This window comes from Mytilus galloprovincialis, chromosome 3 (assembly GCF_965363235.1).
Source record: "Mytilus galloprovincialis chromosome 3, xbMytGall1.hap1.1, whole genome shotgun sequence".
NCBI classification, from domain to species: Eukaryota; Metazoa; Mollusca; class Bivalvia; order Mytilida; family Mytilidae; genus Mytilus; species Mytilus galloprovincialis.
Genome location: NC_134840.1, coordinates 62,351,071 through 62,368,136, shown reverse-complemented (window position 1 = coordinate 62,368,136; position 17,066 = coordinate 62,351,071). Strand labels below are relative to the sequence as shown.

The following is a 17,066-nucleotide window of genomic DNA, read 5'->3' as shown; positions in this document are numbered from 1 at the left end:
TAGTGATATAATTTGATATACTGGTAATTTCTTTTATCAAATGTTATTGAAGTCACCAGGGAAAAGGTCAAAGTTACTAAAAGTAGACTGAAATTTGTGTAAGGAACTTGTTTGTGGATTCTGAAGTAAAATTTTATATGTAGGATTGCAATTTTACTTCTATATATACCCATAGTTACATTTAATGAGGGAAAGATCTTTAATGATTTTCACATCACTAGGTTCAAGGTCAATTTTATAATTACTAAAAATATGCAATAATATTGTTCTCAATCATGAAAGAGAATTATACTTTGAAGTAACCAGGGAGGGGGGAATGTGCAAGCAGATCTTTTGCTTCATATAGGAATGTTTTTACAAAATATGTTTATTAAATAATTATTAAATAATTGTTTTTAACCTTCAAAATTCAAAATATATTATGAAGCATGATGTATTTCTTTATATTCAAATTCTTAACATACATTTTGTTCCTAGATAATTACTTCTGAGGTTGTTATAGGTATTTTTATGAATACATTACTTGGTAGAATAAGGTGATGTATTTATCTATGTTAAATATATACATCTGTTTATTTCAGGTGATGATGGGTTACCAGGGTTACCAGGAGCCCCAGGAGATGATGCACCATTTGGTAAGATGTTATTTAAAAGTGAATGTCACTTGTGATGCCCCTCATGGGGATGTCCAAGTAATCACATAATCCATTGTTTTTTGCCAATATAATCACATAATCATTTATAATTATTTTAAACAAGATATTCAAATAATCATGAAATATTTTGTCTAGTAATCAAATTGTTACTATAAAACGGTCAAGTAATCACTTAATCAAAAACCACATGCAGAGGCTCGCTTGTGGGGAGTAGGTATTTGACCTTAATAAAAGCAAAGACTGTTTTTCAGTACAATGTATGATAGTATGGTGGTTTGATAGGACTTGGTCCCTCCTATCTCTTTTTCATTGGGGTATTGTTGAAAACAAAACCACCTGTTGATAGAGTTATAGGAAGTAATAATGTTGTATACACTTTGTTTACTTTACACTTAATGAAAGTTCACCAATTTCCCAGGCACAGATCAAGTTTGAATTTGGTAACTTCAATTTTATAGTTCTTGAGTTATGTCCTTTTTTATGCATGGACACATTCTACATTTATTTTTATATCAAATAATTTTAAAATAATTTCCAAACTATGTATCAACCTATAACATTTAATACGACTATGTGCTATTTTTAGATTTCCGAGGGGCACCAGGTGATCTAGGTTTACCAGGAACTGATGGAAGACCAGGTATCAAAGGTCCTCGTGGAGAAGATGGAAGTGCAGGATTAGATGGTCTCCCTGGAATGAAGGGAAATCCCGGTCTCCAAGGATTTGGAATCAAAGGACAGCCTGGAGATAATGGATTCCCAGGAACTCCTGGTAAGTCTTATAATGTTTTTGAAACAAATTGTCATCTATGGTCAAACCATAAACACATCTCTCTGTGAGGCAACATTATGACGTAATTACGGGCTCACATTTTCATAAGGAGAAGTGGGTGTCTTCTAGTTAGTCAGGGCTGTCAAGTTTTTACGAATCAAATGCACAAGATTTGGCAAAATATGTAAAGATCAAAAAGAGAGAAAAAAATAGTTCGAAGGAAAATGCAGCTTAATTATCATGAAAATGTGTGAGTCTTATGCAAATTGTGTGTGACTTGACAGCCTTGGTAACATAATGTGATATAGTAAGTATCCTTCAAAGATGATCATTCCCATAAAGTGTAATAATGCTGTTATTGGTGATTATTGCTTTGAAGTATAATTATCTCAAATACATATAGTTATCTGTTTAAAAAAAAACTATAATGATGAAAAATAAGAATAATTCAGAATGGTTTGGTAGGATTATACAATGATTTTTTATAGTAACAACTAAAGTATTTCTATTGTAAAAGTACTAAGCTTTATGCCAAGTTTTATCATTGTTGCAATATTTTTCTTAAGGAAATAGTGGACCTAAAGGTTATCCAGGCAGACCTGGATTAAGTGGATTAGACGGACAGAAAGGTGAGCGTGGTTTAGATGGAATTAATGGAGAGCCAGGTCGTGAGGGAACACCAGGATTTTCAGGATTACCAGTAAGTTTTAAGCTGACATTGCTTAGCTTTTATTATCACCTCTGCTGTTTTGTTCATCATGATTTTTTTGAAAATTTTCTCATGCTGTTTTGTTCATCATGATTTTTGGAGAATTTTCTCATGCATTTTTCGTTCATTAATGCTATATAAGCACTTGTGTAAAACAGAAATTAAATAATCTTTGTGTCTTAGAATGCCAGTAAGTGTATCTGGTTACTGAAACATTGATTATAATTTGTTAGTATAGTTTTAGGGATTGTTTTTATGCAAAGTATATGCCATTAACGTGAAACTCAATACCAAAGTTTATGATGAATGAGATGATTTTAGATGATGACGTTTTCTTGTCACCATCTTATGGTGTTTATTTATTTCAACTTGTAAGATTTGCTTGTGTATGTAACAACGTTTTAGATTTTAGTGAGAGAAATTTATGTATTACTGAAAAATTATTACACCAGTGTTTTCGATATCACAAACTAGTCAAAACATTTACTTAATTTTATCATTGGTATAAGGACATCATTTTTAAATATAATTCAACATTGAAGACCCATTGGTGGCCTTTGGCTGTTTTCTGCTCTTTGGTCGTGTTGTTGTCTCTTTGACACATTCCTCATTTCCATTCACTATTTTATCAACCTTATTTTCTTGTGTTTTCAAATACACTTTTAAATTAGAAAAGTATTCATCATGAAATAAAACTTTATTTACAGTCTTTAGTATGTTTATAGTGTATTTGTCCGCTATTCACAGTCTTTAGTATGTTTATAGTGTATTTGTCCCCTATTTACAGTCTTTAGTATGTTTATAGTGTATTTGTCCCCTATTCACAGTCTTTAGTATGTTTATAGTGTATTTGTCCCCTATTCACAGTCTTTAGTATGTTTATAGTGTATTTGTCCCCTATTCACAGTCTTTAGTATGTTTATAGTGTATTTGTCCCCTATTCACAGTCTTTAGTATGTTTATAGTGTATTTGTCCCCTATTCACAGTCCTTAGTATGTTTATAGTGTATTTGTCCCCTATTCACAGTCTTTAGTATGTTTATAGTGTATTTGTCCCCTATTTACAGTCTTTAGTATGTTTATAGTGTATTTGTCCCCTATTTACAGTCTTTAGTATGTTTATAGTGTATTTGTCCCCTATTCACAGTCCTTAGTATGTTTATAGTGTATTTGTCCCCTATTTACAGTCCTTAGTATGTTTATAGTGTATTTGTCCCCTATTTACAGTCTTTAGTATGTTTATAGTGTATTTGTCCCCTATTTACAGTCTTTAGTATGTTTATAGTGTATTTGTCCCCTATTCACAGTCCTTAGTATGTTTATAGTGTATTTGTCCCCTATTTACAGTCCTTAGTATGTTTATAGTGTATTTGTCCCCTATTCACAGTCTTTAGTATGTTTATAGTGTATTTGTCCCCTATTCACAGTCCTTAGTATGTTTATAGTGTATTTGTCCCCTATTCACAGTCCTTAGTATGTTTATAGTGTATTTGTCCCCTATTTACAGTCTTTAGTATGTCTATAGTGTATTTGTCCCCTATTTACAGTCCTTAGTATGTCTATAGTGTATTTGTCCCCTATTTACAGTCCTTAGTATGTTTATAGTGTATTTGTCCCCTATTCACAGTCCTTAGTATGTTTATAGTGTATTTGTCCCCTATTCACAGTCTTTAGTATGTTTATAGTGTATTTGTCCCCTATTCACAGTCTTTAGTATGTTTATAGTGTATTTGTCCCCTATTCACAGTCCTTAGTATGTTTATAGTGTATTTGTCCCCTATTCACAGTCCTTAGTATGTTTATAGTGTATTTGTCCCCTATTTACAGTCTTTAGTATGTTTATAGTGTATTTGTCCCCTATTTACAGTCTTTAGTATTTACAGTCCTTAGTATGTTTATAGTGTATTTGTCCCCTATTCACAAGCACTTGTTTCTATCCATATGAAGGTTGACTATCCGTATGAATAGAAGAAGACATAGTATAGATATATTTGTTTTCTTTAGGGTGAAGATGGCATTGCTGCTCTTCCTGGAAACAAAGGAGAATCAGGAGATTTTGGATTTGATGGTAGGCCAGGGTTACCAGGAGAACCTGGAGCACAAGGTCGTAATGGTTTTCGTGGGCCAAAAGGTCAAGAGGGTTCAAAAGGTAAAGAAATATTGGATTAAACATCAATAATAGTTCATTTTTGATATAGCTCTTTAACAAATTTATATTTTTTACTATCTGTTCTAATCAAGTCAAACACTAATATTTTTCACAGTTTTCCACACTATTTTGCAAATCCTAATTTTCCAATAAAGTCTGACTGCATTGACATTAAATCTCTGGTCTGTCAAATCAGACTACATATATATTTACAACCAATGGCTGATTTGACTGTTGTTATCAACAGTTGCTGTCTGTTAAAAATCGGAGGACATTTTACCTTAACAGTTTTAGCCTGACAAAATCTGACCACATTAACAGCTCTTGTGCGGAAAAATCTTTAATACTACATTTACCTTATCAACTATAGTTTGACATCTTAACTCCCAATATTTTGATTATAACACGTTTAAAACCTACAAAAGTATTTTTACCATAGAAATTCATTAAACATTGTAGGACTTAAGGGAGTTACAGGAGAGACTGGTCCAGCTCCAATTGTAAACCCTGGTGATGGACCAAGAGGACAGAAAGGAGAATCTGGATTCCCTGGTCAAGCAGGAAATGATGGCCGTAGGGGACTTCCTGGTGATGAAGGTCCTAGAGGTAATGCTGGGTTCCCTGGTCAGACAGGAGAGCCAGGTATTCCTGGACCAAAAGGTGAAATAGGTAATCCTGGTCCTGATGGCTTTTCTGGACAGCCTGGACGAGGAGGAATTGACGGAATACCTGGACGTCCAGGGGCAGATGGACCAAATGGTAGACAGGGTGTCTCACCAGGAATATACTTTGCCAGGTTTGTAACATAAAATGAATGGCTGTACATGTATTTGGTTTTGTTAGCTCTTTTTTTTTTGGGGGGGGGGGGGGGGGTTACAAAGAACAAAGAATTATAAATTTTCTATATGCAGACCTTAACAAAACCATGAAATCAAATATCCATGAAAAATAAAGTTTTCTTTAAATCGCCAAAGTTGGTACCCTTGAAAATACATTAATCCACAGTACCACAGATTTGGGTACAAAAATAATCCTCACATAAAAACAAAAAGGTTCAATTTTAATTAAAAAGCATTATTAAATTTTATGTTAATTAATGTTGACTATTTAAAGTGGTATTTTTCTATATATTTAAGGTCTTGGTTTTAGAGAAACATGAAAAGATGTTTTAGTAAGATTCAGATACCTTTAGGCCATAATATTATCTAATATAATTATTGTTTTACAAAATAAATTTCTTAATCCAGAAGTGTGGTAAAAAAAAAAGAAAAGTATAAATAATGAAATATTGGAATATTATTTGTTTCTAGTTGTGTTTTGTCCTCTTTAGTTTAATACTAAAAAAAATAATAGAATATTGTTGGTATCCTTTGATAACTGATACTTACATGTTTTTAAATATAAAACAATGAGACAACTCAATGGACACAAATATTTAAATGTATTATATTATTAAATAATGTGAGTGATAACTGTTAAATTTACAGGCACAGTCAGACAACATTGGTTCCAGAATGTCCTCCTGGTACAAGCAAAATGTGGGAAGGCTTCTCCCTCAGTTTTATCATGGGTAATGGAAGAGCTGTAGGACAAGATTTAGGTGTGTAATTTTGCATTTATGTACTATTAAATCAAAAGGATTAGTCAGGCACAGATCACTCAATAACGTAAGGGGGGAAAGTCTTGAGAATAAGGAGTTAAGAGGACTATAATTTGACCCCAAAAATAGCTGTAATTTTACCTATAAATTACTTTTTATGCCCCATTTATGGGCGTTATGTTTTCTGGTCTGTGGGTCTGTTCGTCCCGCTTCAGGTTAAAGTTTTTCGTTGAGGTAGTTTTTGATGAAGTTGAAGTCCAATCAACTTGAAACTAAGTACACCTGTTCCTTATGATATTATCTTTCTAATTTTAATGCCAAAATAGAGATTTCCCCCCATCCCCCATTTTCACGATCCACTGAACATAGAAAATGATAGTGTGGATGGGGCATCCCTGTACTGGGGACACATTCTTGTTTTTATACGACTGCAAAATTTGAAAATTTTTTGGTTTTATATTGGTATGATGTTGGCGTTGTCGTCGTCGTTTTCGTTTAGTTTTTCGCACTCTAACTTTAGTATAAGTAAATAGAAATCTATGAAATTTAAACACAAGGTTTACGACCACTAAAGGAAGGTTGGGATTGATTTTGGAAGTTTTGGTCCCAACAGTTTAAAAATTAGGGGCCAAAAAAAGTCCCAAAGTAGCATTTTCTTGGTTTTCGCACAATAACTTTAGTATAAGTAAATAGAAATCTATGAAATTTTATCACAAGGTTTATGACCACAAAAGGAAGGTTGGGATTGATTTTGGGAGTTTTGGTCCCAACAGTTTAGGAATAAGGGGCCAAAAGGGTTCAAAATTAAACTTTGTTTGATTTCATAAAAAAATGAATTATTGGGATTCTTTGATATGCCCAATCTAACCGTGTATTTAGATTCTTAATTATTGGCCCTGTTTTCAAATTGGTCTACATTAAGGTCCAAAGGGTCCAAAATTAAAATAAGTTTGATTTTAACAAAAAATGAATTCTTGGGGTTCTTTGATATGCTGAATCTAAACATGTACTTAGATTTTTGATTATGGGCCCAGTTTTCAAGTTGGTCCAAATCAGGGTCCAAAATTAAACTTTGTTTGATTTCAACAAAAATTGAATATATGGGGTTCTTTAATATGCTTAATCTAACCATGTATTTAGATTTTTAATATTTGGGCCCGGTTATCAAATTGGTCCACATTGAGGTCTAAGGGGTCTAAATTTGAACATTATTTTTGATTTCGTCAAAAATTGAATTGTTGGGGTTCTATGATATGCTGAATATAACCATGCATTTAGATTTTGGATATTGGACCATAATAGGTTAATGTCCAATTTAAAATTTTTAAGTTTTTAAGTTTAAGTTCTCAGACCACATTCATTCTGTGTCAGAAACCTATGTTGTGTCAACTATTTAATCACAATCCAAATTCAGAGCTGTATCAAGCTTAAATGTTGTGTCCATACTTGCCCCAACTGTTCAGGGTTCAACCTCTGCGGTCATATAAAGCTGCACCCTGCAGAGCATCTGGTTCCTTTTAAAGGGGTTGTGTGCCCCTGTTTGAGTCTATTTCTATAAATTAAAGAAAAGAAAATTAAATTAAATGTACAGCTTAATATAGATAATAGAATATAATGTTTATACAATTAACAACTAACATGATCTGTATTTTGCCAAATTGCCCGAGTAAAATGATTATTAGTCAATATTAAAACATTTTTACAAGTATGCAATAAAAAATATGACGATAGTACTTTGCCAGTTATAATAAGCTTCACAGTCTGTTTTTAAATTTCTTATTATGGATAAACTAAAACTTTCATGAGCCTTATCTTTTTATATCTTTTATTTCCATGGTAACAGGTACTTCAGGAAGTTGTCTACGAAGATTCAGTACCATGCCATTCATGTTCTGTAACATTAATAACGTTTGTAATGTGGCCAATAGAAATGACTACAGTTACTGGTTATCGACCTTGGAACCCATGACACCGATGATGAATCCAATCTCAGGACGGCCATTACAGAATTACATAAGCAGATGTGCTGTCTGTGAAGCTGTTGGAGAGGTAAGAGAATGGTTGTTGGACAGAAAGATATCAAAATTATAAGAATGATGCCTTTATATATCATAGATATTTGAATGGGAATTAAGATCTGTTCCCCTTTGCAACCATTTGTACCATTAAGGTCACAAATGTATCAATATATGAAATTAAAAAAAATTGATAAAAGTAAAAAAATCTAAGCAATCCTGTAATATCCTGTTGTGAAGGGCTGTGAGTGTTAAAATGGATGACCTTACTACAAATGTACTGGAAGAATTGTGGGGAAAATCCTTTAGAATGAATAAAAATTAGCTAAGTATCCACATTTAAAAAAAATTCACTATATGGAAAAGAAATAAAATACATGTAATAAAATTTGATTGGATGATTCAAGGGAGTATTCAAAATACCTGCCTAATCTAGAGGGAGATTGAATAAAGATATACTTAAAAGAAAATAATTGTAAAAGTTGTGATAGACCGGGAATACTTGGACTGTACAAAAAGATTTAAGCAGCATAAACGGAGTAAATACATACAAACCTGTGTAACCAACAAGGGGCCTATAGAAAATAGCTCTATTTTGTCCAATATTTACTTTGCATGTGAGAATTGTTAGCTTAGTTTTTGTAAAATTTACAAATTTATCAGCTATGACTTTATAAAAATTCAAGTGTTCAATCATTGCCAAAAAGATACACTGACCACTGGGCAGATGACACTATTTGGTAAACAAGCAGTTGGATTTAATCATATCTATAAAATCTCATGTTGACCTCTATATTGATAAGTTTGTATTTTATTTCACTCTTTTCAGGTAATGTCTGTCCATAGTCAAACATTGAGACTACCAGAATGTCCAGTAGGATTTAGCAGCATGTGGATTGGATACAGTTTCTTGATGGTATGTTCCATGCAATTAGCTTTTTGAGCTTTGAATACTACATGCAGTATTGCAAATAATGAGTTTATTTGAGGTGTCAAGATGAAGCATTTTTAAATCTGATTTATGGAGGGTCTTTTAGGACTTATGCAGATGATTTTGTTTTTGTTATTGAAAAATTTGATTTATAATTGTTAGTTTTTGGAATAATTGTTTTCTCACGCACCTGCATACTAGATTTTTTATATGTTCTAATATTAATCTAAAAATTGGTATATCAGATATCAAATAAAAAAACTAATACATCGTTTGAAGATAATGAAAAAAATTTTCCTTTCTGCATGTTCAGAAGAACACCAGAAAGGTTGAGATATAATAATAATAGAATAATAGTTGATCCATGTAGAAAGCTATAAAATGCCTTGAATATTGATCTAACAATTTTTTTTAAACCATTTTTTTACTACCAGGTACCCTATTTTTGTTTTGCAAAATGCTGATATTTTAAAGCTATGTAGTACACGATATTGAATAGTAATGGTGCTTTTAAACTCATCTTGTTACACCAACAATTTTCTCTATGAATTATCTCCCCTTACATTGTTTTTCTTGTTATTTCATTGTTTATTTATGTATTTCAGAACACTGGAGCTGGAGGTCGTGGATCTGGTCAGAATATGCAGTCCCCTGGATCTTGTTTAGAAGATTTCAGAGCTGCTCCATTTATAGAGTGCCACAGTAGAGGCACATGTAATTATTATGCCACTTCTCTCAGTTACTGGATAGCCACAATAGATCAATTTAATCAATTCCGAAGACCGCAAGGTCAAACTCTAAAAGCAGGAAACTTAAGAACAAGAGTCGGTCGTTGTCAAGTTTGTATGAGAAGCTAATTTAATGGGTTGTTTTGACTTTAATCTAAACTTGACATGTTGTCTAAAAACTGAATTGATTGTTCATACATGTGAATAAATAAAATGTTAATTTGTTTATGTAAAAAATTATTCTATGCTTCTGTAAGATGTATGAATGTGTGAGAAAATTGTGATTTCTTTGCTCGCTCAAACAGTTTTGACATGTCCACTTTTATTAGTTTATATGTGAAATATAGTTATATTACTTGTAGAATAAAACTCAATGAAGGTAGGCAAGTTTCTTTTTTAACAAAAAGTAAATTAAACCCAAAAAAATTTGATAGAAAGAAAAAATTTGAAGCAATGGAAAAACAGAAAACGGGTAAAAAAGAATAATACAGATGTATCTAGATAAATTCAGTACTGAATCCAAAGCTAGTTGTATGAGGGAATGTTATTTTATGTCTGTAAAACAGGGGGAAAGTCAACACATGACTATATTTTTTTAGCATACTGTTTTAATTAATTATTGATTGGAAATATATGAGATGGCTTATAAGAAAGGGCTAAATGACCTTGCTTGAATAACATTGCATGTAAGGAAGTAAAGAATTGTTTATTACAAAACAACACGAGGTGGAAAGAAAATAAACAGCTGATTCACAGGCTTGTGTTTAGTATTGAGAAATGCTATCTTAGCCCTATTCAGACCCATTCAGTACTGAATTTAATTCCTATATCAGTAAACTGTAGTTTAATTCTCTTTGCAAGTTTAATAAAGATGTACGAATTAAAAGTTTAGGAAGGGATATTGTAAGATTTTAATGGTTATTTCTTTCATCATTGCATTAAGCTCAAACTGTATAATAGTGTTTTTTAATGGTTTCATAAGGTGCTATGGTTGTATGTATTATTTTTGAATTTTCATTGTATACTTTATGTTTAGTGTTTGCTAATGTATGGGGGGTTATATGATTTTTATCATCAACTTGCATTGATGAAAATGGAGAGAATACTCAAATCGTAGGACTTGATATGAACAAAATGCATTTTAAACTTTATAATATAGTTTCTGAATTTTACTGGTTATGAAAAATTATTTCAAGATAATTATTTTATTTAATTAAACAAGAGTTCCACTTCATGAATCACACTAATAACCATCATTATAAGATTGTTTTATGAAGAAGGGACAGGTACCACAATGTCTTTCAACAACTTTTGTTTACTTTATATTGTGCACGATTATCTATATTTTTTGATAGTATCATTCTATTATGACTTTGTACAATAATTTGTAATACAAATTTCAAAATAATCATCTTACTTCGAAAATTTGATTTCCTTTTATTTTAAATTTGTTATATTCGTCTACTGAATGTATTGTCAAAATAAAAACTTCTAGTCAGTATATTCTGTCTCTAGTCAGTCAATAAATCTTTTTACAACCAATTTTGATTTAATGTTTTGTATCTATTGTAGACATTTACACATGTCCTTTCATTCCTTAGGTGTATTTTTAAATAATGCTGCCTCACCATCAACCAAATTGGGTAGCGTCACTTTAAACATTCTTGAGTTATGGCCCTTAAGGTGGTACCCAACACTTTAACTAAAATCAATTTGGCTCGTTTAATTTTGATAAAATTTTGACAAAGTATTTACTTTGATCCTTTGACAAAAACGTAAAAATTTCAAAAAATTTGAACCAACCGTTTTATCAGAAAAATTACACTGGTTGTATAGCAGTTTGACAAACACTTATTTTGATCATTGAGAAGCTTAAAATTACTTTAACAACACAACGTAATTAAAACGTTTAGCTGATTTTACAGAGTTAACTCCCTGTAGTGTTAGGTACCACCTTAAAAGATGAAAAAATGCTGAATATTTTCGTTTCTTTTCTTTAACTTTAGTTTGCCTCAACCAAAGGTTATGAAAGTTATACACAATGCTTAATACCACAAAACACAGAGCAAATTTGAATTTTGGTGGCCTCACTTTTACTGTTCTAGTATTATGCTCCTTCGTGAAATTGCTCAAGACTTCAAGACTGATCTTCGTTTCCAGAGCTCTGCCGTTATGGCCCTCCAGGAAGCCAGTGAAGCTTACCTCGTTGGTCTTTTCGAGGACACCAACTTGTGTGCAACTTATGTACAAAAAATGAATGAAAAACAAATATGTAACACATCAACAAACGAAACCACTGAATTACAGGCTCCTGACTTGGGACAAGCACATACATACAGAATGAGGTGGGTTAAACATGTTATAGGGATCCCAGCCCTCCCCTTACCTGGGACAGTAGTGTAACAGTGCAACAATAGAACAAACTGTAAAAATCAGTTAAAAAAGAAATACATATATCAGAGTGGGTGTGGACGGGTGCTTGTATTACAACAAAAACACTAAGTTATGATCTGAGAGTACTTGCAGTTACTGACAGCTAATAAAAGAAATCGTGTGTCTAAGACTAAATTATCAATCAGTACAAATTCAACGTCCAATGGATTTAATGTAAACACGTCATAAACAGTTAGAGAAAAACATGACCTTGTGCAATGCCAAGAAACAGGTATCAATATATTATAGATCTATGAATGTGTATATGTATATAACAATAATATTTAGTTTGCTTTTAATTTACTGATAACAAAATTAATATTAATACCAATAAAAACCATATTCAATGATCTAATTACAGCATCGAATTGGTAACTTTTAAGAATGAATAAGTTTGTTTAAAGGATTGATAAGTTTACCAGGATCGTTTCTAAATTTCCAGGCAAGGTAAACAACATTTCCGTAAAAGATCGTAAAACTGAGGATGTGCTATCCAATTTGAAATAAGTTTTCTACAGGTACAGCCAAACTTCAAAACCAAACCTTTATAGAATTTAGTAAAGGTTTTAAGTAATTTGTGGTTACAAAATCCCTGGCTCAATAATTTATCAGTAATACCTAGATTATGTTCGTAAGTTTGTCTTCACCTGCTGCTTATTCTTGCAGGTTAGATTTCATTAAAATATAGTTTCAACAAATATGGCTAAAAATCATCATTCAGGGGCAAAATTCATATGGGTGTCAACTGACAATTTTAGATATCATTCATGTGAAATAAGCCTTATCAAAATCTAAAGTTTACACTTTTGTTGACTGCTAAGAATATATTGCTCTGCTCTTCTTTTCTGTAGAAAAAATATAGCTATGAGTTACAAGAGTGCACATGCTGAATTGTCTCGCCTGCTTTACTGGCCATTGATTTTATGTTGAAAGTCTTAAAGATAAAAGTTTAACTAAAGCAGAAGCCGGTGTCAGATAAATGCTGTCAGACAGACAAATACACCTGACAATTTGTATACACAAACAAGTGCATAGCTGAAATGTCTCACCTTCTTTACTAACCATTGATATTATGTTGATAGTCCTTAAAAAAAAAGCTTTACTACAACTATCACATAAACTTAACTTGATCTAAGAAAATGAGGTTAAGGTCATATAAACCAACAAGAAATACATGTACACCTTACAATCATTCAATACACTAAATATAGTTGACCTATTGCTTATAGTTTCTAAGAAACAGACTTAAAACCTAAAAACCTCAACATTGACCAATGAACCACAAAAATGAGGTGAAGATTAGATGAACCATGCCAGGCAGACATGTACAGCTTACAATCCTTTGTTACAACAAATAAAGTTGACCTACTGCTTATGGTACTTGAAAAATAGACCAAACCCCAAAAATTTAACTGTGACCTATCAATCCTGACAATGAGGTCAAGATCAGACAAAATTTGCCAGATTGACATTTTCATATTACAATCATTCCATACACAAAATATAGATGAATTATAGCTTATAGTACTTGAAAAACAGATCAAAGCACAAAAGTTTAACATTTACCAATGAACCATGAAAATGAGGTCAAGGACAGATGATAACTGACACAGACTTTTACAATTATTCCATACACCAAATATAATTGACCTGTTGCTTATAGTACTTGAAAAACAGACCCAACCACATAAACTTAACATATCAAAGGATTCATGAAAATGAGGTCAAGGTCAGATGAAACCTGACAGACTGACATGTACCCATTATGGTCATTCTATACACCACATACAAATGCTTCTAGTATTTGAGAGACACACCTTATCACATAACTCAAACCTTGATCACTGATTTATGAAATGAGGTATTATAAGGACAGGTGAACTCTCTTAAAGATGTGTACACATTGCAAGGAATCCATATACCAAATATGGATATCCAGTTACTCATGATTAGATCAATTTGTTTTTTCAAGCAGTTACTGAACCATGAAAATGAAGTCAAGGACATTTGACATATATGACAGATGATAACTTTGTAACATAAGGTATCTGCATACAAGACATGAAGCATTCAGCCTACTGCCAAATAGAAATACCTATATCTGAAATACTGTGACTTTCATCGTATGTGAGACAAAAATTGTTATCTAGGAAAGTTTACAAGATAATCACATGTGCCTCCATGAAAGTAGTACACTATTATAATCATCTCATTTGTATAAAGATGCTCACATGAATTGTTGTGCAATAACATGATCAGTGCACACTCTGAAATTGCCTGCCACCTTTACAGAATGACTTAATACGATTTAATAATATGTTGAGTCATTTGAGTTAAACATTTTATACCAAGTATTATAATAACAATATTGTATTTAAACCATGTGAATGAGGTCAAGGTTGTACATTTCCAAACAAACCTCTACAAGTTACAATCATTTCATTCACCAAATATTGTTGAAATATTGCTTTTATAGTATCGGAGACCAAATTTACCCCCAACTAGATAGAGGCTATAAAGAACCTGCATCATGCATCTGGATTTATTAACGTCTTCAACAATGGCTTATAGTATTCCAACATTGTAGACTGTGTGTGTTCATTATCACTGAACTAGTATATATATTTGTTTAGGGGCCAGCTGAAGGACGCTTCCGGGTGCAGGAATTTCTCGCTGCATTGAAGACCTGTTGGTGACCTTCTGCTGTTGTCTGCTCTATGGTCAGGTTGTTGTCTCTTTGACACATTCCCCATTTCCATTCTCAATTTTATGTGATATCATTCATTGCTGAAATCTCTTTTTGATTGATTTATAGTGCTGATAATTTTTATTGTTTTTATCTTCAATATTTTTGTCATAACAAAAATAGATAAAAATTTGTCATTAAGGCCGCCCAGTTTTTCCTATATTTCAAGCTATGTTGACCTTTTTTGCTGTTTTCAGACTTTCTTTATCCAATACAGGGTTATGGCAACATATACAAGGAATTTGTTAATTTCTATGTCATTTGGTCTCTTCTGAAGAACTGTCTAATTGGCAATATTAAAAAATTTCTTATTTCATATTTACCATAAGAATGATATTGGTAAAATAATCATTGAAGGGAGTCAACCAACAATTTAGGCAATATTTAACTTGGGTCTTATTGATTTTTTTTTGCTATTCAAAGTTTCTATCTATTTGTTCTATATTCAAGATAATAGACAAAACCAAAGAAAGGTCAGTTTTGTTGTAAATGAACAGTAGGTAGGTCTAAATATTTCTGAACCATGACAATTTTTCTATATATACTGCTGCTTTCAAGATAATAAGGATACTTGCATTTCCCATTTAGTTTTGTCTATGTTGGTTGGCAAATGATGTCATTGCACATATTTTTCAACCTAAGATTCTCTAATGATAAAATTATTGACCAAGTGAAGTAAAATTTGGCCAAGTAAATTCAGAGATTTGTTTTTGATAATGAAGTGACCACTACAAACCATGGATGCCTAGTGATGAGATAAGATAAGCGCCAGATTAATCAAAATCTTAAATTCTAACAGTAAGCAAATACATTTGCTCTAATGGTTATAGTATTCAAGAAATTGACAGAAACATTACCTTGATCACAGATTAATGAAAATGAGGTCATGGTTAGTTTACCCTTGTTTTCAAAAGACTTGTATCATATATTCCAATATCATTTAACTCCTAGTGATAAGTGAAAAATTCAAATGATGTAAAAAATAGTTTTTTTAATAGTGGAAATGAGGTCAGAGACGAAGGACATATGACAGACAGAAAACTTAGAACATAAGGCATGTTTTCCCGTTTGAATGGTTTCACTGTAGTAATTTTAGGGGCCCTTTATTGCTTGCTGTTCAGTGTGAACCAAGGCTCCGTGTTGAAGCCCTACCTTGACCTGTAATGGTTTACTTTTATAAATTGTTACTTGGATGGAGAGGCATCTCATTAGCACTCATACCACATCTTCCAATATCTATTCGGTCTTGTACTTTCTGGATTATAAAGTTTTTAAAACTTATACTTTATGCTGTCACCAGGTGAGAGAAAAGCTACAGGTGCCTTCTGAAACAAGGCAAGGCTTTTGCTTATGATTGAAATTTCTATGAAATAAAGAAGAGATGCAAGGAATTTGTTTGAAATAAAGAATAGAGATGCAAGGAATTTGTTTGAAATAAAGAATAGAGATGCAAGGAATTTGTTTGAAATAAGGAATAGAGATGCAAGGAATTTGTTTGAAATAAGGAATAGAGATGCAAGAAATTTGTTTGAAATAAGGAATAGAGATGCAAGGAATTTGTTTGAAATAAGGAATAGAGATGCAAGGAATTTTTGTTTGAAATAAGGAATAGAGATGCAAGGAATTTGTTTGAAATAAGGAATAGAGATGCAAGGAATTTGTTTGAAATAAAGAATAGAGATGCAAGGAATTTGTTTGAAATAAGGAATAGAGATGCAAGGAATTTGTTTGCCTCAGGTTTTGTAAAGTGGATGTAGGATTTGTGTGTCAATGACATATGTACTACTTTACTGTAACAAAAGAAGTTATCAAAGGTACCAGGATTACAATTTAGTACGCCAGACGCGCGTTTCATCTACATAAGACTCATCAGTGACGCTCAAATCAAAATATTTACAAAGTTGAAGAGCATTGAGGATCCAAAATTCCAAAAAGTTGTGCCAAATATGGCTAAGGTAATCTATGCCTGGGATAAGAAAAAGTTTTTATTGATAACATATGTTTGTGGAATGTTAAAAAAATCTGTAAACAAGTTTCGCCTCACCTTAATGTCTAGACCCTGGTCTAGTTATCTATAAAGTCTCTTTAGTGAAGGGGACAATCAAAAATAATAAGTCAAAGAAAAACAGATAATAAAAAACACAAATAAAACAACTGAAAGACAAACATTACAAAAAACTAAAGGCTCTTAAGAGCCTGTGTCGCTCACCTGTATTTACAGATGCTTTGTAAATCATGTGAAATAAGGTTAATGCATAATTAATAGTATTAGATATTAGATATTATCAGATACTATAATGATATCTAAGATAATAGCGTAAAATTTC

General features: G+C 32.0%; 1 protein-coding gene across 1 annotated transcript in view; it reads left to right on the top strand.

The window, feature by feature from the left end:
- LOC143068572 (uncharacterized) overlaps window positions 1-11,102 on the top strand; it is a 45,222-nt gene extending 34,120 nt beyond the window's left edge. The window contains exons 21-29 of the mRNA XM_076242752.1: window positions 582-635; window positions 1,243-1,428; window positions 1,995-2,128; window positions 4,142-4,286; window positions 4,746-5,082; window positions 5,774-5,886; window positions 7,730-7,935; window positions 8,731-8,817; window positions 9,438-11,102. Coding sequence (XP_076098867.1) covers window positions 582-635; window positions 1,243-1,428; window positions 1,995-2,128; window positions 4,142-4,286; window positions 4,746-5,082; window positions 5,774-5,886; window positions 7,730-7,935; window positions 8,731-8,817; window positions 9,438-9,689 — 1,514 coding nt within the window. The 3' untranslated portion in view covers window positions 9,690-11,102. The remainder of the gene's footprint in view (window positions 1-581; window positions 636-1,242; window positions 1,429-1,994; window positions 2,129-4,141; window positions 4,287-4,745; window positions 5,083-5,773; window positions 5,887-7,729; window positions 7,936-8,730; window positions 8,818-9,437) is intronic.
- The last annotated feature ends 5,964 nt before the right edge of the window (window positions 11,103-17,066 follow it).